The 22,582-nt window shown below is 40.6% G+C and overlaps 1 protein-coding gene across 3 annotated transcripts in view; it reads right to left on the reverse strand.

Annotated features, from left to right (window-relative positions):
* NEK10 (NIMA related kinase 10) overlaps nucleotides 1-22,582 on the reverse strand; it is a 515,946-nt gene that overhangs the window by 348,414 nt on the left and 144,950 nt on the right. For all 3 annotated transcript variants that reach the window (XR_012244412.1, XR_012244413.1, XM_073630267.1), the window contains exons 16-18: nucleotides 19,750-19,814; nucleotides 2,689-2,791; nucleotides 2,466-2,594 (exon numbers count right to left, since the gene is read on the reverse strand). Coding sequence is in view for 1 of the 3 variants with exons in the window: in XM_073630267.1 (XP_073486368.1) it covers nucleotides 2,466-2,594; nucleotides 2,689-2,791; nucleotides 19,750-19,814 (297 nt within the window). In the remaining 2 variants the exon portion in view is untranslated. The remainder of the gene's footprint in view (nucleotides 1-2,465; nucleotides 2,595-2,688; nucleotides 2,792-19,749; nucleotides 19,815-22,582) is intronic.

Raw genomic sequence — 22,582 nt, forward strand, 5'->3', positions numbered from 1 at the left:
TTTAAAGAGCAGATCCAGGCTCCCACCAAAAAAAATTTAAAGTCAGCAGCTACAAATACTGTAGCTGCTGACTTTTAATAGAAGGACACTTACCTGTCCAGGATCCAGTTATGTCCTCACCCGATCCGATTCTTCAATCGGCTTTGGGTGCAGGTGCTGGCATAACAAGAAAAGGAAACAGGAAGTGAAGCCTTGTGGCTTTCAGTTAGAGTGGATATCTGTCAAAACCAGGTACCCACTTCCCCAGAAAAAGTACCAAGAATGGCAGTTCAGGAGGGAGGTGCAAACAAGCGGAGCTTCCCCTTTTGGGCGGAGCTCCGCTTTAAACTTGTGCATCAGAATAACCAAAAGGTGGTTACCCCTTCCTCCCCATCTTCTACTTTGCAAGATTATGTTTTACAGGGCTCAATACTGGGTATTTCTCTATGCTCCTGGTGCACTGAGGGAGCAAAGGTAAGAAAGTGGAGCTGGGGAAAGAGGAAGCTGGGTGACACTATTGTTTTGTCCTTTGTTGGTAAAACACAGGTTCACTTTAATTTCCATCTTCTTTTTTTTTTGAAAGTGTGGTGGTGGTGGCTGGGGTCCCTATGGGTCCAAGACAAATGCCCTGTGTAACCATTTATTTAACAGCCTTGACTATAATGTGGAGCTCACATCAATACAGATCTTGGAGAGCATCCATATGTTTTACTGAGCAACAATTTGGGGCAACACTTTTGTGTTTGCCCAATTTATCATGAGATGAACGCAAAGATCTACGACTTTTTCCATGTACACAAAAGGCCTATTTCTCTCAAATATTGTTCACAAATCTGTCTAAATCTGTGTTAGTGAGCACTTCTCCTTTGCTGAGATAATCCATCCACCTTACAGGTGTGGCATATCAAGATGCTGCTTAGACAGCATGATTATTGCACAGGTGTGCCCTCGGCTGGCCACAATAAAAGGCCACTCTAAAATGTGCAGTTTTATCACACAGCACAATGCCACAGATGTTGAAAGTTTTGAGGGAGCATACAATTGGCATGCTGACTGCAGGGATGTCCACCAGAGCTGTTGCCCTTAAATTGAAGGTTCATTTCTCTACCACAAGCTGTCTCCAAAGGTGTTTCAGAGAATTTGGCAGTACATCCAACCGGCTTCGCAACTGCAGACCACGTGTAACCACACCAGCCCAGGACCTCCACATCCAGCATCTTTACCTCCAAGATCGTCTGAGACCAGCCACCCGGACAGCTGCTGCAACAATCGGTTTGCATAACCAAAGAATTTCTGCACAAACTGTCAGAAACCATCGCAGGGAAGCTCACCTGCATGCTCATTGTCCTCATCGGGGTCTCGACCTGACTGCAGTTCGTCATCGTAACTGATTTGAGTGGCCAAATGCTCACATTCGATGGCGTCTGGCACTTTGGAGAGGTGTTCTCTTCACGGACGAATCCCGGTTTTCACTGTACAGGGCAGATGGTAGACAGTGTGTATGGCTTTGTGTGGGTGAGCGGTTTGCTGATGTCAACGTTGCAGATCAAGTGGCCCATGATGGCAGTGGGGTTATGGTATGGGCAGGCGTATGCTATGGACAATGAATACAGGTGCAGGAGATACCGTGACGAGATCCTGCCATTCATCCACGACCATCACCTCATGTTGCAGCATGATAATGCACAGCCCCATGTTGCAAGGATCTGTACACAATTTCTGGAAGCTGAAAACATCCAAGTTCTTACATGGCCAGCATACTCAACGGACATGTCACCCATTGAGCATGTTTGGGATGCTCTGGATCGGCGTATACGCCAGCGTGTTCCAGTTCCAGACAATATTCAGCAACTTCGCACAGCCATTGAAGAGGAATGGACCAACATTCCACAGGCCACAATTAACAACCTGATCAACTCTATGCGAAGGAGATGTGCTGCACTGCGTGAGGCAAATGGTGGTCACACCAGATATTGACTGTTTTTCAGACCCCCTGGACCTCCCCCCCAATACAGTAAAACTGCACATTTTAGAGTGGCCTTTTATTGTGGCCAGCCTAAGGCACACCTGTCCAATAATCATATTGTCTAATCAGCATCTTGACATGCCACACCTGTGAGGTGGATGGATTATCTCGGCAAAGGAGAAGTGGTCAGTAACAGATTTGTGAACAATTTTTGAGAGAAATAGGCCTTTTGTGTACATAGAAAAAGCCGTAGATCTTATGTTCAGCTCATGATAAATCGGGGCAAACACAAAAGTGTTTAGTTTATAATTTTGCTCAGTGTACATATAACCCTGGTAAATCCTCCATATAAAACATTGAAGGCAAGCTATGAAGATGTTTTGAGCTTACACAGCCTTAATGCTCACAAATATTTATTGATCGAGGTCTGCTTAACTCTCAAAGAGAAATGCAAGGGCTATACAAAAATATTGATTATACTTCAACCATCAGATTTAAAAACACTGTAAAATAAAATCACCTTATATACACTCCCAAATGCTCCACTTCCAAGGTGATCTAGAATTGCATAGTTTCCAATAAATTTTGTGGGAGTTTTGTTCTGATTGATACCTTCAATGCCATCAGCCACTTGCTTCAGTTCATCTTCCTGGAAATTGCATAAAAGACCAGTTATTTTCGCTCTTGTGACAACACTTGATTTTTTTTTTTCTTTTTAAAATGGCACGTAAAGCATCACTTACTGGTAGTGAATTCAATTTAGACACAAGGTCTTCATAGGCACTGATGTCTCGAACATAATGACCAATGTCAATAAACATCTCAAACAAATCTGGTGGAAAAAACCTAATAAAGAACAGTAAAAAACATTAAAAGGAATCTAACCCAGAGCAAGAATGAGGCAAGTGAAATCAGGGTAAAATCTAAACTACTAATCCAAACAACTGTCATTAAAGTGGAACATATATTGATTTATTGAACATATATCATCTGTGAGAGGTTCAGGAGGCGGAGCCTAGCGGAGCAGACATGCATTGTTAGAGCTCCACACCGCTGAGGAGAGAAGAGAAGGACAAAACGGAGCCTGCAGGCTCAAAAGGTATCCATTTGAACCTTTTTGCCCCAGGGAACAAACTGTGAAAGTTTGGGCAGGAAATATGGTACTGGGAGGAAACCGTGGCAGAAATAAAAATCACCTCACAAAGAGCTCACAGGCACTCACTGCAGCTGAAGCAGCTCCAGTCACCTCACAATATACAGCATCAGGGCGCTCTCACAGACAGAAAATGTCACAGCAAGACTCTCCATTTGAGTCAGATACAGAACAAATCCTCTCACAAACTTCTCCACAAGCCTCCTCAGTATCCCCAGTAATATTATTACAATTTGAAAAGATGCTTCATAAGGCTTTAAAACAAACCTCAGACCAAATAACAAAAAGCCTAACCAGAGAAATAAGAGAGCTGGGAAACCGCACCGCAGCCTTAGAAATAAAAATGGATGAAATTGAAATTACAACCCAAGAAAATATAACAGAATTGGAACAATTAAAAAAAGAGAATTTAATACTTCAAACTAAGCTCGAAGATTACGAAAATAGAGCCAGACGTTCAAACTTGCGCATAAGGGGAATACCTGAGACTGTGACAGACCTGCAATCTACTATTACTGCTCTATTACAAGAACTAAAGCCAGATATCCCTATTGAACGTTTAGAACTGGACAGAGTACACAGAGCCCTCACAGCCAAAAAGAAAGATGGACCCCCACGTGATATAATCACAAAATGTCATTATTACAGAACGAAAGAACAAATACTAATTGCTGCAAGAGAAAAAAAGGAACTTAATTTTCAAGGACACAATTATCAAATTTTTGCTGACCTATCCCAACTTACTATTACTAAAAGATGATCCATGAAACCCCAACTAATGGAACTGCAATGCCACAACATTATGTATCAATGGGGTTTCCCCTTTTCAGTCAGATTTAACTACCAAGGTACAATTTACAGAAGCAGATCAGCAGATGAACTACAACAAACCCTTTTAAAATTTAAATTTAAAATCTGACAGAACCCACAAGCAGCAACACTCCCACACGCAGAAGAATGGCATCATCTTCACCTTCAGGCAGCACTCAGAAAATTCCAGAACAAAATGGGAATCATCATTCTCACAAAAGAGGCCGTTATGCCACATCATCCATGGACCAAGAAGATTCAATGGACTGACATCCTAATTCCTGATATCTCTTCATTTATTATACTAAGAGATGGTTCTCTATAAAAAAACAGTATTTATAACTGAATGTAACTGCATTCTGATAGTCACACACTGTGTGGGATCATGTTACATTCCAGTTATATTTCTTATTACTTCTGATTCATATAGCCTTAGAATATATAAGTGAAATAAGGAAATTCTTGTTCAGTTATATATTATCAGGTAATAACAATAGATTTATTACTTTTTAGGACAAATATGTTCAATAATCCAGAAGTAATGGAAGCTTTTTCTTTCTTTTCTTAAAACAAATATATTATTACCTAACTAGTTCCTAGAATTATGTTTTTGTTTATTCTAATCTGAAGCAATACAACCTCAATTTTATGAGTTAACATATCTAAACAGTTACATATGAATAAAATATGTAATTGTTTACTCTAAAAGGGTTAAAATCCCAAAATAATTCAAACTATCTTCATCAATACCAAAGTTATTAACAGTACCTTTCTAACTGAATTATTTAGCCTAGGGCAAGACTAACCATATACAACCACCCTGGAATAAATAATTTCAACAAAAACTATATTCTGCACTCCAATTAATGAAACATCATTTTGATGTCTTTTGACATAGCACTTCTCTCCTGTAAGCGGAAGATCCGTGTACCCCCATTAGCCCTCCTCATTCTCCCAACCATATTATGTGGGAGTGTGACGAAGGCACTTATTCCCCTGAGAGAGATATTTATTCTCTTTCACGGGTAAATTGTGATTACTTCCAAAAAATAATTTATACAATGTATCATCTAATCTCATATGTTTTTTGTTTACTCTTTACTCCAGAATTCACTGGTTTCTTTTCTATCTATTCATCTCTTCAGTCCACACAGGTTGATCTGCGCATTCAGCTCTGCATAACAAAAAGTAAGTCAAAACTATTTGATCTATTGCCATGGCACCACTGAATATACTTTCCCTGAATGTTCAGGGAATAAATGTCCCTCAAAAAAGGACCAAAGCCTTCCGTACTTTCCATAACAAGAAGGCTCACATAGTATGCCTCCAAGAAACACACTTCACCAAAGATTCTACTCCAAAATATATTTCTCCTTTTTATCAACAAATTTACACGGCTTCTGCCTGTACCAAGCAAAGGGGAACTCTAATTGCATTTCACGATCCACACCATTCACCTTATCATCAGAAATTAAAGACCCAGAAGGTAGATACCTGATACTCATGGGTTATATAATGGATACAGCAATCACGGTGATTTCCTACTACGCTCCTAACAAACAACCTACACCATTCCTCTCACATATATTACAAGTGATTAATACACACAAAATAGGAACAGTGATAATGTGCAGGGATTCGAACCAGGTCCTCCTCCCATTTCTAGATAAATCACCTTTTACACCATCCAAAATAACCTCTAGATTACCTTTTTCTCAACTTCTTTCCAAATACAATCTGGTAGATTCATGGAGAGAAAGTAACCCAATGAAAAAGAAATTCACTTATTTCTCGCACCCTCATCAAACCTTCACCAGAATAGATCATATTTTTCTAACAATAGGAATGATACCAGAAATTATTGCATCAGATATAATTCCGATTCCGTGGTCTGACCATAATGCAGTATACACTACTATAGCCTCAGCCATACCAAAAGCGCATGACCCAACGTGGTACTTACCGGACATAATGCTCAAACACCCACTACATCAGATGGCCATTGAACAAGCTTTAAAGGAATACATATCAATTAATAATACAACAGACATCTCCCCAATAACACTGTGGGAAGCTCATAAGCCTGTCTTGCGTGGTATAATACAAAGACAAATGGCACTATTTAAACGGGAACGCAAAAATCTAGCAAAAAAACTAGAACTCAATTTTAATGCAGCCTACATATCATTTCAAGATAATCCATCCCAGAGTACAAAATCTCATCTGGAAAAATCTAGATTGGAATACGATCTATTTCTCACTGAGTCAGTTGATAAATCCCTCAAACGCTCCAAACACAATTTCTACATGAATACAAACAAACCAGGTACATATTTGGCTCGGGCATTAAATTCAACTAACAAATCTTTCAAACCAATACGTTTGAAATTATCAAAAAATGTTTACACTTGTAATCCAGTTAAAATAGTCCATAAATTTCACTCACATCTCGCAACCTTATACAAGACAAACAATGAATTTAATCCTACAGAGGCTGAATCCTTCTTCTCAAAAATAACCTTACCTGAGTTATCTCAGAATGAAAAAAGCAGTTTGGATGAGCCTATAACTATAGATGAAGTTGCTAACGCCATAAAAGACCTAAAACTTAACAAAAGACCAGGCCCAGACGGCTACTCGGCTTTATACTATAAAACATTCTCAGAAATACTCTCTCCCATTCTCACTGAAACTTTTAACAAACTTCTAGATGGACATTCTTTTCGGCAAGAAACACTAATGGCAATTGTTTGTATGATCCCAAAACCCCTTTCTGATGATACTTCCTGTGTGAATTATCGGCCTATCTCTCTGTTAAACCTCGATATTAAATTATTAGCAAAAATAATAGCAAAACGCCTCAATAGCATTATAGGAAAATTAATACATAGAGATCAAGTAGGCTTCATGCCAAATAGACAGGCAGGCGATAATATACGCAAGGCAGTGTTATTGGCATATATTGCTAAAAAACGGAAAATCCCTTTATGTTTTCTATCTCTCGATATTAAGAGGGCATTTGACACAGTATTCTGGCAATATATGCAATATTCATTACAAAAATGGGGTTTTGGACCCCACTTTTTAACATGGATCAAAGCATTATATAATAAACCCAAAGCCTACATAAAATATGCTGGATACAAATCTGAAGCCTTTAACCACTTCGCATCCAGGCCATTTCTGACACTTCGCTCCTACATGTCAAAAATCATCATTTCTTTGCTATAAAATTACATAGAACCCCCAAACATTATAAATGTTTTTTTAGCAGAGACCCTAGAGAATACAACGGCGGTCATTGCAACTTTTTATCTTGCACGGTATTTGCGCAGCAATTTTTCAAACACGTTTTTTTTTAAAAAAAAAACAGTTTCATGCTTTAAAAAAAAACAAAACAGCAAAGTTAGCCAAATTTTTTTGCATTGTGTGAAAGATGAAGTTATGCTGAGTAAATAGTTACCTAACATGTCACGCTTCAAAATTGCACACACTCGTGGAATGGCGCCAAACTTTGGTACTTAAAAATCCCCATAGGCGACACTTTAAAATTTTTTACTGGTTACATGTTTTGAGTTACAGAGGAGGTCTAGGGCCAAAATTATTGCTCTCGCTCTAACGTTCGCGGTGATACCTCACATGTATGGTTTGAACACCGTTTTCATATGTGGGCGGGACTTACGTATGCGTTCGCTTCTGCGTGCGAGCTCACGGGGACAGGGGCGCTTTAAAATTTTTTTTTTTTTATTGTTAATTTTACTTAAGATTTTTTATTTTGACACTTTAAAAAAAAAATTTTTTTTTTGATCACTTTTATTCCTATTACAAGGAATGTAAACATCCCTTGTAATAGGAATATGACATGACAGGTCCTCTTTACAGTGAGATATGGGGTCAATAAGACCCCACATCTCACCTCTAGGCTGAGAAGCCTAAAATAAAAAAAAAAAAAAAAAAAAAAAACGATCACCGCTTCATAGCCGAAGCGGCGCCGTTTTTTTTAATGCAGAGGCCGGGCGTGACGTCATAACATCGCGCCCGGCCTCTGAACGATCATAGAGACTCCGGCGACCATCTGGTCGGCCGGAAATCTCTATGATGCACATCCAGTGCCGGCGGATCCGCTATCCGACTCACCGATCGCTGAGGTGAGTCGGTAGAAGCACTGGAGGGCGGCGGGAGGGGGGGGACGTCCCCTCTCGCCGCCCGTAAGAACGATCAAGCGGTGGAACAGCCGCTATGATCGTTCTTATGGTGTACGGAATCGCCGGCTGAAAATGCCGGTATCTGAATGATGTCTGTAGCCTCAGGCATCATTCAGATATAACCTCCGAAAGTCGAGGCCGTCATATGACGGCCTCCGGATGTCAAGAGGTTAATATCGAAAGAGGTACCCGACAGGGTTGCCCATTATCTCCCTTATTATTTGCCCTTATACTCGAACCCATGGCCCAATACATCAGAACAAACCAAACTATAACTGGCATTGAAGTAGGAGGTATTACACACAAATTATGTATATTTGCAGACGATATATTACTTTTTCTATCATCACCACAGGTCTCTGGTCCTAACTTAATACCAGCTCTTGATGGATTTGCAGCCCTATCCGGCCTTATGATTAATCCTAAGAAATAGGGAAGGGGGAGAAATTGCGCTCGGTGTTCAATTTAAAAACTGAAAAAACGTGAAGTGAGTCCTGCAGCTAAAACACAATAACCCCAATACAAGGGCACACAAAATGAACAATAGATAAAATAGTGTAGCGCTGGACTAAAAATACGCATATAATGATATATGCGAGTGAACGGGGCCCATAAATGTGTAAATAAAGTGACTAGTAGATAAAGACCATATAACATTTAGTCTAAAATAATCAAGTGTCCATGTGCATGTATAGTGACACTAGAAATTAATCAAGTGCACCTGCATATATTTAAAAAACAAAAAGTGATATGAGAATGAGTGTAAAAATGGCAAACTTCAGGTGAATGAAAATGAACCAATGTGACAGCAAAATGAATAAAAATATATTATATCAACACAAAACATCTAATCACTAATAGTGCTAATTAATCCTAATGCTTAGTGATCGCAAATGCAAAGGAAATTAAAATAAATAAATAAACAGTCCCAAAAAAATATAAAGAACAGGTCCCAAAGCGTAGTGACACTCCAACACAGAATCTGGTTCAGTGTTCCACCGCAGCTGTTGCCCACCACCAAGGGATAAAAGTTGGAGGCTTACCAGACAGCCTGCGACCACCCTTATTCAGGGGGGTCAAACAGGCTCAGTAGAAATATGTGAGTCCAGATGATATCCTCACCAATAATCTCCAGGTGTTCTCCAGGTATCTTTTATGGCAAGCCAAGAGGGGCTTCCAAACGGGGTGCAGCTAGGACTTGACCACAGAATGCAGCAAAGAATTGGCCACAAATACCCCCAGAAAAAGAAAAAGATACTCCAATAGTGCAGAACGATCTGGCCAGTTTTTTAAAAGTTTATACAAACAACTAGATTTAAGAGGCAAAGTTCTGACGGGGAGAAATAAAAGACAAGCTCCACCGCCGTTTAAAATCCAATCGCGCATGCGCGATCCGTGCTCACATTGTGACCCTACGGCCGTTTCGTCACAACTGACGTCATCAGGGGTACGTGGCCACGCTCGCGCATGCGCTTTAAATACAAAAGCGGCAAAGCGCCCTAGCTCATTCATTGGCTGAGGGGGAACGGGGGCGGGTAGTGATGCTGTATTACTCATCAACCCAATGAAAGCCACCCATGCATAAATCCTTCCTTATTGTGAACCTGGGGATAAATAAAAAGCAGAGCTATATGCCGTGCAGCGCCATCTAGTGGCTACAGAAAAGGAGTGCAGGACACACTCCAAAATTTCTTTGAACGTGTAGAAACATGAAACAGCTTCTACAACTTAGAAGTGTAAATTCCACACTGCCATCTAGTAGCGGAAAAAAAATAATTCACCAGTATAAAAAATATGATAAAGTGCATGGGATTGAAGTGCATAAAGACCAGAATAAATATGGGTGGGTTTAAGTTCCCCATCAGCCATATCTCCAATAAAAAATATATACATAAACATGATTACATTATACTAAAAACATCATCATGTGTATATCGAAAAAAAAGGGACACTTAATTGTCCAAAAATATCTAGGAGCACATGATAGGTATATCAATGTTAATAAATTGTCAATAAAAATACATATCAATAAAAGAAAGAAAACGGGAGGGGGAATCATCTGTAGAAACTTAATTTCAACTATTATTAATAAAAAGAGGGGAGGATCAACCATAGAAAGATTCCTTTCAACTATAATTAATAATAAATTAATAAATAAAGCAATTTTAATTTTTTTAATAAAGCAATTAATATCCCACTCTATGTTCAACCCATTCGGGGCATGGGAACCCAATCTGTAGATCCAACTGGTTTCGGATCTAGAGATGGTTCTTTTTCCATTACTACCCCGCCAATGGGGAACGTACTTCTCAATACCGATAAACACAGTTCCCTTAGGGTTCCTATCGTGTACTGCATCGTAGTGCCTAGAGACACTGTGTTTATCGAAGCCCTGCTTAATATTGGTAATATGTTCCGCCAACCTCACATTCAGTTTCCTAACAGTGCGGCCAACATACTCCAACCCACATGGACACCTCAGTAAATATACTACGCATTTGGTTGTGCATGTGATAAGTGATTTGATGGAGTATGTGGCACCTGTACCACTAGAGGTGAATTCCGTTATTCTTCTGTCTCGTAATGAGTTGATACTGCAAACATTACATCTCCTACAAGGGGAGAATCCTTTTAAGTCCCCAAAAAAAGTAGGGCGTTTAGGTGGGACAGGGATATTTGGTGCCAACAAATGTCTAAAACTGGTAGCCCCCCTGAATAAAACTCTCGGTTTATCAGACAAAAGGGGTCCCAAGACTCGATCATTTTTAATAACGGACCAGTGTTTTCTTATGATTCTTTTAATGGCCTAGTGTTGGCTTGAATAGGTTGTGATGAAGGCTAACCCAAAATCCTCCCTGTCTTCTACCTGGGGGGGTTTGTCACGCAGTAATTCCTCACGCTCCCTGTTCCCTATATCCACAATTAGGGAGTCCAGCGCAGCAGCATCATAACCTTTGGTCAGAAACCTCGATTTCAAATTCAAGGCCTCCCTATGGAACTCATTAACATCAAAGCAATTTAGTCTCAAACGCAGGAACTGGCCCTTAGGCACAGCAGATAGCCAGGACTGATGATGACAGGAATCAAGTGGTATAAAGCTATTCCTGTCCGTTGTTTTGAAATAAGTCGAAGTGGTAATGGCATCATTAACAATAGTGATAGCTAAGTCCAAAAAATGTATTTGGGTGGAGCTAGCCTCATGGGTAAGTGATATACCTCTATCGTTATTGTTAAGTGCAGATAGAAAGGTGGTCACAGAATTGATGTCGCCGTCCCAAATGAATAGGACATCATCAATAAATCTCCTCCACATGACCAACTGGGGAGGACTGTCCTTTAATACCACATCCTCCTCCCACTTGGCCATGAAGAGGTTGGCCATACTGGGAGCAAATTTAGCTCCCATGGCCACTCCCTTCGTTTGTAGATAATGTGTGCCACCATACCAGAAATGGTTGTGCTCCATCGAGAAGTCCAGTAGCTCCATCACGAAATTACATTGCGTGATGGAGATACTGGAGTCTCGATAGAGGAAATGACGCACAGCCTCGTGTCCTAGACTATGGGATATAGAGGTGTACAGTGATGCGACATCAGCTGTCACCAGCATATATGTAGCTTTCCACTCCACTTGTCTTAGTATATTAAGGACATGTTTAGTGTCCCTAAGATAGGAGGGAGTGCCCACCACCAGTGGTTATAGGAAGAAATCGATATACTTCCCAACACGCGAGGTTACCGAATCAATGCCACTGATGATGGGCCTCCCTGGTGGATTGGTCAAGGTCTTATGAATTTTCGGTAATATATATATTACCGGTAGCCGGGGGGCTAAAGGGACCAAATACTCCCTCTCTTTTTTATCAAGGATCCCTAAGTCATAGCCTTTCTCAATCAGAACCCTGAGTTCCCGCTTGAAACCAGAGGTTGGATCGGCAGGTAAAGAAGAATATGTATTCGTATCCGAAAGGATTCTCAGAATTTCGTTGTTATAGGAATCATGATCCATGATCACTATCGCTCCGCCTTTGTCGGCGGGGCGTATTACAATATCCTTTCTATTCATCAAGGCCTCCAAACCAACTTTAATATTATGTTGCGTCTGCACTGGCCTAATATTTAAACTGGCCAGATCATTTAGCACCAAATCCCGAAAAACGGTCACATTCGGTGCCCCAGTACTAGGAGGGTTGAAAAGTGATGCATTTTTTAATCCTGAGTGTGTAACCACACGGTGGTGTGTAACCACCGTTTCTGAGGTACACCTAAGATGGGATATTGCATATTTGGAGGAGTATGTAAAAGTCAATATGGTCCCGAGAAGTCTAAGGTGGGAAGTGAACCCCCAAAAGGAGGATAATGAACTTGCGGAATGGTTCAAATATTTCAATGAAGCAGGTGTGGGGTTTCTGCAGTTTTTAATAGCTAAAAAGAAGCGTAGGCTTACCATGCTAGACATAGAGATCAACATCATTAAGGCTAAACTTACACCATTTAAAGAGAACCAGGAATACACCCGCAAATCAGAATCCTTGAAGACTCTCTTGATCAAGGAGGAGTCAGAACAAAAATTGAAGAAAAGGAAGAAGTACAACAGGGATGCCAAGGACTACAGGGATAACCTGGTGTTCAAGTGGCAAGTCCCCGCCCCCCCACCACTATTACTTCTAGCAACATCCCAAGGGCCCAAGTTGAGCCCGGGTCCCAAGGCATTCATAGGAACACTGGGTTGGAGACACCTCGGGGTTACCCTCCCTCCCCCCACTCATGGGGAGGTGCTAGACCCCGGGGACACCCTCACCACATGAGGGGTAGGGGGGGCAGGAGGAATTCCTCCTCTCAATCACGTCGTCGATCCCCCTTACCTTGGAGACGACTGAATGAACGGGAAGTACATCACGACTTTGGTAGTAACCAACGACGTCCCGACTTTCAGGGCCAAAGACCCCGGGGAAACCAACGTAATAATGATGAGGTATGTGATCAATATGGGGTCAATGTTGCGAACAGATTTTCTCCTTTATATGATGGTATGAACGATAACGCATCAAATCTTAATAGGGATCATAATCCCTTAGACTCCTCCCATAACCGGCACACTGGAGACAACCGTCTTTATCGGGATTTTCAGTCGGCCGGGAGGGGAAGGAACAAAAGAAACGGAGATGCAAGAGAGGGTGCAGAGGGGGGAGGAAGCTTCACCCCAAAAAGGAGGAGGATATAAGTGGCATTATAAATTTAAGTACCAAGGAAATCTCTAAGGAAGAACTCTCTACCCTTAGTAAGGGTTTAAAGTTCGTACCACCACGGAATCTCAACAAATTCCAAACGTTCATAGATGTGCAAAAATACACACGGAAATTAAATATAAAAAGATACGTTCTAAGTAACCCTGCTAGGCAGCTAAGTAGGGAAGCTTCTGTGGTTACACACTCAGGATTAAAAAATGCATCACTTTTCAACCCTCCTAGTACTGGGGCACCGAAGGTGACCGTTTTTCGGGATTTGGTGCTAAATGATCTGGCCAGTTTAAATATTAGGCCAGTGCAGACGCAACATAATATTAAAGTTGGTTTGGAGGCCTTGATGAATAGAAAGGATATTGTAATACGCCCCGCCGACAAAGGCGGAGCGATAGTGATCATGGATCATGATTCCTATAACAACGAAATTCTGAGAATCCTTTCGGATACGAATACATATTCTTCTTTACCTGCCGATCCAACCTCTGGTTTCAAGCGGGAACTCAGGGTTCTGATTGAGAAAGGCTATGACTTAGGGATCCTTGATAAAAAAGAGAGGGAGTATTTGGTCCCTTTAGCCCCCCAGCTACCGGTAATATATATATTACCGAAAATTCATAAGACCTTGACCAATCCACCAGGGAGGCCCATCATCAGTGGCATTGATTCGGTAACCTCGCGTGTTGGGAAGTATATCGATTTCTTCCTACAACCACTGGTGGTGGGCACTCCCTCCTATCTTAGGGACACTAAACATGTCCTTAATATACTAAGACAAGTGGAGTGGAAAGCTACATATATGCTGGTGACAGCTGATGTCGCATCACTGTACACCTCTATATCCCATAGTCTAGGACACGAGGCTGTGCGTCATTTCCTCTATCGAGACTCCAGTATCTCCATCACGCAATGTAATTTCGTGATGGAGCTACTGGACTTCTCGATGGAGCACAACCATTTCTGGTATGGTGGCACACATTATCTACAAACGAAGGGAGTGGCCATGGGAGCTAAATTTGCTCCCAGTATGGCCAACCTCTTCATGGCCAAGTGGGAGGAGGATGTGGTATTAAAGGACAGTCCTCCCCAGTTGGTCATGTGGAGGAGATTTATTGATGATGTCCTATTCATTTGGGACGGCGACATCAATTCTGTGACCACCTTTCTATCTGCACTTAACAATAACGATAGAGGTATATCACTTACCCATGAGGCTAGCTCCACCCAAATACATTTTTTGGACTTAGCTATCACTATTGTTAATGATGCCATTACCACTTCGACTTATTTCAAAACAACGGACAGGAATAGCTTTATACCACTTGATTCCTGTCATCATCAGTCCTGGCTATCTGCCGTGCCTAAGGGCCAGTTCCTGCGTTTGGGACGAAATTGCTCTGATGTTAATGAGTTCCATAGGGAGGCCTTGAATTTGAAATCGAGGTTTCTGACCAAAGGTTATGATGCTGCTGCGCTGGACTCCCTAATTGTGGATATAGGGAACAGGGAGCGTGAGGAATTACTGCGTGACAAACCCCCCCAGGTAGAAGACAGGGAGGATTTTGGGTTAGCCTTCATCACAACCTATTCAAGCCAACACTGGGCCATTAAAAGAATCATAAGAAAACACTGGTCCGTTATTAAAAATGATCGAGTCTTGGGACCCCTTTTGTCTGATAAACCGAGAGTTTTATTCAGGGGGGCTACCAGTTTTAGACATTTGTTGGCACCAAATATCCCTGTCCCACCTAAACGCCCTACTTTTTTTGGGGACTTAAAAGGATTCTCCCCTTGTAGGAGATGTAATGTTTGCAGTATCAACTCATTACGAGACAGAAGAATAACGGAATTCACCTCTAGTGGTACAGGTGCCACATACTCCATCAAATCACTTATCACATGCACAACCAAATGCGTAGTATATTTACTGAGGTGTCCATGTGGGTTGGAGTATGTTGGCCGCACTGTTAGGAAACTGAATGTGAGGTTGGCGGAACATATTACCAATATTAAGCAGGGCTTCGATAAACACAGTGTCTCTAGGCACTACGATGCAGTACACGATAGGAACCCTAAGGGAACTGTGTTTATCGGTATTGAGAAGTACGTTCCCCATTGGCGGGGTAGTAATGGAAAAAGAACCATCTCTAGATCCGAAACCAGTTGGATCTACAGATTGGGTTCCCATGCCCCGAATGGGTTGAACATAGAGTGGGATATTAATTGCTTTATTAACAATAGTTGAAAGGAATCTTTCTATGGTTGATCCTCCCCTCTTTTTATTAATAATAGTTGAAATTAAGTTTCTACAGATGATTCCCCCTCCCGCACTGTTAGGAAACTGAATGTGAGGTTGGCGGAACATATTACCAATATTAAGCAGGGCTTCGATAAACACAGTGTCTCTAGGCACTACGATGCAGTACACGATAGGAACCCTAAGGGAACTGTGTTTATCGGTATTGAGAAGTACGTTCCCCATTGGCGGGGTAGTAATGGAAAAAGAACCATCTCTAGATCCGAAACCAGTTGGATCTACAGATTGGGTTCCCATGCCCCGAATGGGTTGAACATAGAGTGGGATATTAATTGCTTTATTAACAATAGTTGAAAGGAATCTTTCTATGGTTGATCCTCCCCTCTTTTTATTAATAATAGTTGAAATTAAGTTTCTACAGATGATTCCCCCTCCCGTTTTCTTTCTTTTATTGATATGTATTTTTATTGACAATTTATTAACATTGATATACCTATCATGCGCTCCTAGATATTTTTGGACAATTAAGTGTCCCTTTTTTTTCGATATACACATGATGATGTTTTTAGTATAATGTAATCATGTTTATGTATATATTTTTTATTGGAGATATGGCTGATGGGGAACTTAAACCCACCCATATTTATTCTGGTCTTTATGCACTTCAATCCCATGCACTTTATCATATTTTTTATACTGGTGAATTATTTTATTTCCGCTACTAGATGGCAGTGTGGAATTTACACTTCTGAGTTGTAGAAGCTGTTTCATGTTTCTACACGTTCAAAAAAATTTTGGAGTGTGTCCTGCACTTCTTTTCTGTAGCCATTAGATGGCGTTGCACGGCATATAGCTCTGCTTTTTATTTATCCCCAGGTTCACAATAAGGAAGGATTTATGCATGGGTGGCTTTCATTGGGTTGATGAGTAATACAGCATCACTACCCGCCCCCGTTCCCCCTCAGCCAATGAATGAGCTAGGGCGCTTTGCCGCTTTTGTATTTAAAGCGCATGCGCGACCGTGGCCACGTACCCCTGATGACGTCAGTTGTGACGAAACGGCCGTAGGGTCACAACGTGAGCACGGATCGCGCATGCGCGATTGGATTTTAAACGGCGGTGGAGCTTGTCTTTTATTTCTCCCCGTCAGAACTTTGCCTCTTAAATCTAGTTGTTTGTATAAACTTTTAATAAACTGGCCAGGTCGTTCTGCACTATTGGAGTATCTTTTTCTTTTTCTGGGGGAATTTGTGGCCAATTCTTTGCTGCATTCTGTGGTCAAGTCCTAGCTGCACCCCGTTTGGAAGCCCCTCTTGGCTTGCCATAAAAGATACCTGGAGAACACCTGGAGATTATTGGTGAGGATATCATCTGGGCTCACATATTTCTACTGAGCCTGTTTGACCCCCCTGAATAAGGGTGGTCGCAGGCTGTCCGGTAAGCCTCCAACTTTTATCCCTTGGTGGTGGGCAACAGCTGCGGTGGAACACTGAACCAGATTCTGTGTTGGAGTGTCACTACGCTTTGGGACCTGTTCTTTATATTTTTTTGGGACTGTTTATTTATTTATTTTAATTTCCTTTTCATTTGCGATCACTAAGCATTAGGATTAATTAGCACTATTAGTGATTAGATGTTTTGTGTTGATATAATATATTTTTATTCATTTTGCTGTCACATTGGTTCATTTTCATTCACCTGAAGTTTGCCATTTTTACACTCATTCTCATATCACTTTTTGTTTTTTAAATATATGCAGGTGCACTTGATTAATTTCTAGTGTCACTATACATGCACATGGACACTTGATTATTTTAGACTAAATGTTATATGGTCTTTATCTACTAGTCACTTTATTTACACATTTATGGGCCCCGTTCACTCGCATATATCATTATATGCGTATTTTTAGTCCAGCGCTACACTATTTTATCTATTAATCCTAAGAAATGCCTAGTGCTTAATATTTCACTCACAAACATGGAATTGATCCCGGCTAGGGCTGCACTCCCATTCACATGGGCAGAAAAATCAATCCCATATCTTGGAATTCATTTAACAGCATCTCATTCTGACTTATTCTCAACCAATTATCCTCCTGTATTAAGACAGATCACAAATCTAATAAAACAATGGTCGCAACTTCCTTTATCCTGGATAGGGAAGATTAATGAAATCAAAATGACTATTCTACCCAAATTGCTTTATCTATTCAGAGTCCTCCCTATTCCAATTCCTTCCTATTTTTTGATAATAGTACAAAAAAGAGCAACTTCGTTTATATGGGGCTCTTCTAAACCACGTATACCTATACACACACTACATCTTCCCAAAAATAAAGGAGGCCTGGGATACCCTAATTTTACTACAGAGCAGCACATATGGCCAGTCTGTCCAAATACCATGCAAAACAGGAAATCCCATTATGGGTATTTATAGAGGCTTCAGAAAATGACCCTCTATTAATATCAAATTTATTATGGCTTGATCCTAAAGACCGCTTTAAAATTCATAATCCCATAACTAAACACTTCTTATCTCTCTGGGATAAACTAAAAACCAAATATCAGTTACAATTTCCACACAATCCTCTCCTTTCTTTTATCAGAAATCCGGCCTTTTATCCGGCATGGATCTACCCAAATTCTTTTAAAGCTTGGACAACATCAGGCATTCAGACACTAAATGACTTCATAGCATCTAAATCATTCCTTTCATTCCCATCGCTTAGAGAAAAATATGATCTACCAAACTCTGAGATATTTAGATATCTCCAAATCAAAAATTTCTATACACCATTCCTAAAGGGGGATACACCATTATCCCAATTATACATTTTTGAATCAATCTGTACAAAAGATCCATTTGCTAAAGGTACAATTTCATCACTTTATAATCAATTATATGGAGTAGCAAATCTTAATAGACCCTCTTACGTTCAGAGGTGGGAGGAGGACCTGGGACGAACTTTAGAAGACAAGGACTGGTCTAACATATGGCTCACATCTAAGTCATCTTCACCCAACATCTTAGCACTGGAGACAAATTATAAAGTCCTAACTCGCTGGTACCTTGTACCCGCTACAGTGGCAAAATATTCACCTAATACCTCAGCTCTTTGTTTTCGAGGATGCCCAGAAATAGGTACATATTTACACATATGGTGGACGTGCCCAGTAATCCAAACCTTCTGGAAGGAAGTCTTCGTGATTGCATCTAAAATATTTAAAAAAATAATACAACCAGATCCATATTTAACTTTACTTAATCTAAAACCGGAATGGTTAACACTCTCTCAATTCAAACTTATGATCCAACTAATAACGGCTGCAAAACAAACAGTGGCCAAGGCATGGAAATCTCCTACATTGGTACTAGCAGAAACAATTCACAGAATGAATAATACAATGTCCCATGCTAAGATGGTAGCCATCGATCAAAATCAAATTCCAAAATTTGAAAAACTTTGGCATCCTTGGATAAAACAACAGTTCCTGTCAAACTTCAATGACTCTGTCCTGTTGCCATAGTAACAGATTAAATGACTTACAGAGACACCCATTCTAAGGCTTCAAAGAGAACTAAAAAGAATAATAAACTGACGAGCGGGACAACCTTGTGGACCATACCTCTACCTTTCAACCCTTTTTCTTCTTTCTCTTTCCTTTTCTCCACCTTATGATTAAAGCTCATTATCAGAATTTATTTGACCTATATACACTCTACTTGTAAACAATATGTATAGTAGGTATAAATCATTTAAATACCTACAAAAGTAACTAAGGAAATGATATATATCTTTAATTTAGGTTTACGTGAACCAAATGTTTAATATTTGAAATTTCATGATATTTACCTATATAAACCCCACTGTAAAACAATGAGCTTACTTTATAGATCCTTGTAAACTTACTTTATGTATCTTTATAACATTGTATACTCAATAAACTTCTTTTGACAAGGAACATATATCATCTGTAAGGAGTATCTATTTTATTCTAATATGTAATAAATGCTATTTTGCCTTTGTCTGTGTAAAGATCTTATAAACATCTAGATTTAACATTTTATTTACAGAATTATTTTATTTTTATTCATTATTTTGTAAAGATATTTTTTATGAATCCATATTCTACCTTTTGAACAGATCTCGGTTTCTTTCCATGCTAAAGAGAAATCTTAAGGCTCGGAACGCATAACACTGTAAGATAAAAACAAAAGACAGTCAAGCATTTCTGCTACCACAACAGTAGGACCCAGCAGGACTTGCACAATAATAAGTAGCTGCCAACGATGGTATTAATTTTGCTCAGTCTATGATCTAGGGCCATCTGGCTGTACATCTTTGTAGTAGGGATCTTCTGCCATCTGGAAGCTTGTACTACAACTTATTAGTGATACTACAGTGTACAATAAATAATCTTAATTATAAGTAGTTAGGGGAAAGGAAACAAGTAAAACAAACAAGTACAATTCTTAGGTTTAAAAATATGGTAACTTCATAGAATACTTTCATTTCATTTAAAAAAAAGAACCTGTCACATAGAAATACAAGAACTGCCATTGCAGAGGCAGGTAAATGGTCAGAGGGAACCTAAAATGTGATTGGCTTGTCATCTGCTTAACCTTACACACTGGGCTTGATTTACTAAAACCGGAAAGTGCAAATTCTGGTGCAGCTGTGCATGGTAGCCAATCACCTTCTAACTTCAGCTTGTAGGTAGGTGCAGTTTATTTTCTCCAATGCAGGTGGCCCTCAACCGCAGCAGCTCTGCAGTTGGAAAGAAAGTCAGGAGGAACCCGGTTCCTCTATGGTTTCCTATGGCACTGGGGAAGCGATCCCGTTAGACTCTGTCACCCCATGTGACTCTGGGAGTCATCTTGAGTCAGTCAGAGCCTATTTAAGGCCCTGGCCCCCGGGTTTGCCATGCTTTATGCGAGTAGGTAGTGCAGGGAAAAGTACACCATCTGTTAGGGACAGTAGTAATGCTAAAGAGAGGTTCCTGACGAGGAGGGAAAGTGTAGGGTCGCATCCTTCAGGGTATCTTCCCGATTTGGCACGAACGGTCAGGCCACATTCTACCCCTCTCTACAGATGCTGTCATTTTGGCTGGAATCCACTTTGTCCATGTTGCTGTAACCGTGAGTGCACCTGGCTGGGCAGTCTTCCCACTGGAGTTGTTGTGAACTGTTGCTGCATTTCTTTAATATAAGTTTATCACCGTACCTGACTGCGAATTATTGTCACCGCATCCTGCTGAACCTCACTTACAAGCTTGTTCAAATAAGCTTTAACCAAACAAAACGTGGAAGCTGGTTTCTACGCAGAGCTGCACCAGATTTTGCACTCTCTAGTTTTAGTAAATCAACCCCACTGACTACAATTATTTAACTTTTTCCATCAACTCATTGTAACACAGTTATCTCTGCATTTCTCCCAAATGGGCTTTGGCTATGGAGAACAGTGAAGCAGCAATAACACTCTGGCTAGGACACTCAGCGGACCTTTTCCCAAAAATATGTGGACCTGCATTACCACCATTTAAGTTTGCAGTGCACATAGGTCTGTTGCGTCTGGTCTTTTCCCATCGATTAATTCACTTGCGTGTGTAAATTTCAGCTTGAGCTATTGAGTCATGTAAATAATAGGTTTACGCCAAAGAAACAAAAAGCCTGAAAATGTGAAGAGGATCCTAAGGCTCGGTTCACACAGGGACGACTTGTCAGGCGACCTAGGTCGCCTGACAAGTAGCGTCCCGTTCAGTACAATGGAACCGTTCTAATCGGAGCGACGCAAGTCGCTCCGACTTAGAAAAAGGTTCCTGTACGACTTTGGGGGCGACTTGGGGCGACTTGCATAGACTTCTATACAGAAGTCGTTTTGCAAGTCGCCCCGGCAGTCGTGTGCAGGTCGCCTCGGTGAGGCGACCTGCAAGTCGTGCCGCCTCTGGTGTGAACCGAGGCTAAATCATCAGCTGCTTGTTTAAAATGAGTATACAAAATATCAATATGCAGTACTTCATTTAACTTTAAAAAGTAAAAGTATTTTTAAAGCGTATTTTTTTTTTTTACTTTTGATCGAAATAAATATATAAAAAATACAGTATCTTACGAAAGTGAGTACACCCCTCACATTTTTGTAAATATTTTATTATATCTTTATATGTGACAACACTGAAGAAATGACACTTTGCTACAATGTAAAGTAGAGTGTGAACAGCTTGTATAACAGTGTAAATTTGCTGTCCTCTCAAAATAACTCAACATACAGTCATTAATGTCTAAACCGCTGGCAACAAAAGTGAGTACACCCCTAAGTGAAAATGTCCAAACTGGGCTCAATTAGCCATTTTCCCTCCCCCGGTGTCATGTGACTCGTTAGTGTTACAATGTCTCAGGTGTGAATGGGGAGCAGGTGTGTTAAATTTGTTGTTATCACTCTCACTCTCTCATACTGCTCACTGGAAGTTCAACATGGTACCTCATGGCAAAGAACTCTCTGAGGATCTGAAAAAAAGAATTGTCGCTCTACATAAAGATGGTCTGGGCTATAAAAAGATTGCCAAGACCCTGAAACTAAGCTTCAGCATGGTGGCCAAGACCATACAGAGGTTTAACAGGACAGGTTCCACTCAGAACAGGCCTCACCATGGTCGACCAAAGAAGTTGAGTGCACGTGCTCAGCATCATATCCGGAGGTTGTCTTTGGGAGATAGACGTATGATTGCTGCCAGAATTGCTGCAGAGGTTGAAGGGGTGGGGGATCAGCCTGTCAGTGCTCAGACCATTTGCCCCACACTGCATCAAATTGGTCTCCATGGCTGGAAGCCTTTTCTAAAGATGATGCACAAGAAAGCCCGCAAACAGTTTTCTGAAGAGAAGCAGACTAAGGACATGGCTTACTACTAACCATGCCCTGTGGTCTGATGAGACCAAGATAAACTTATTTGGTTCAGATGGTGTCAAGCA

Source organism: Aquarana catesbeiana, linkage group LG05 (genome assembly GCF_042186555.1).
Source record: "Aquarana catesbeiana isolate 2022-GZ linkage group LG05, ASM4218655v1, whole genome shotgun sequence".
Lineage (NCBI taxonomy): Eukaryota > Metazoa > Chordata > Amphibia > Anura > Ranidae > Aquarana > Aquarana catesbeiana.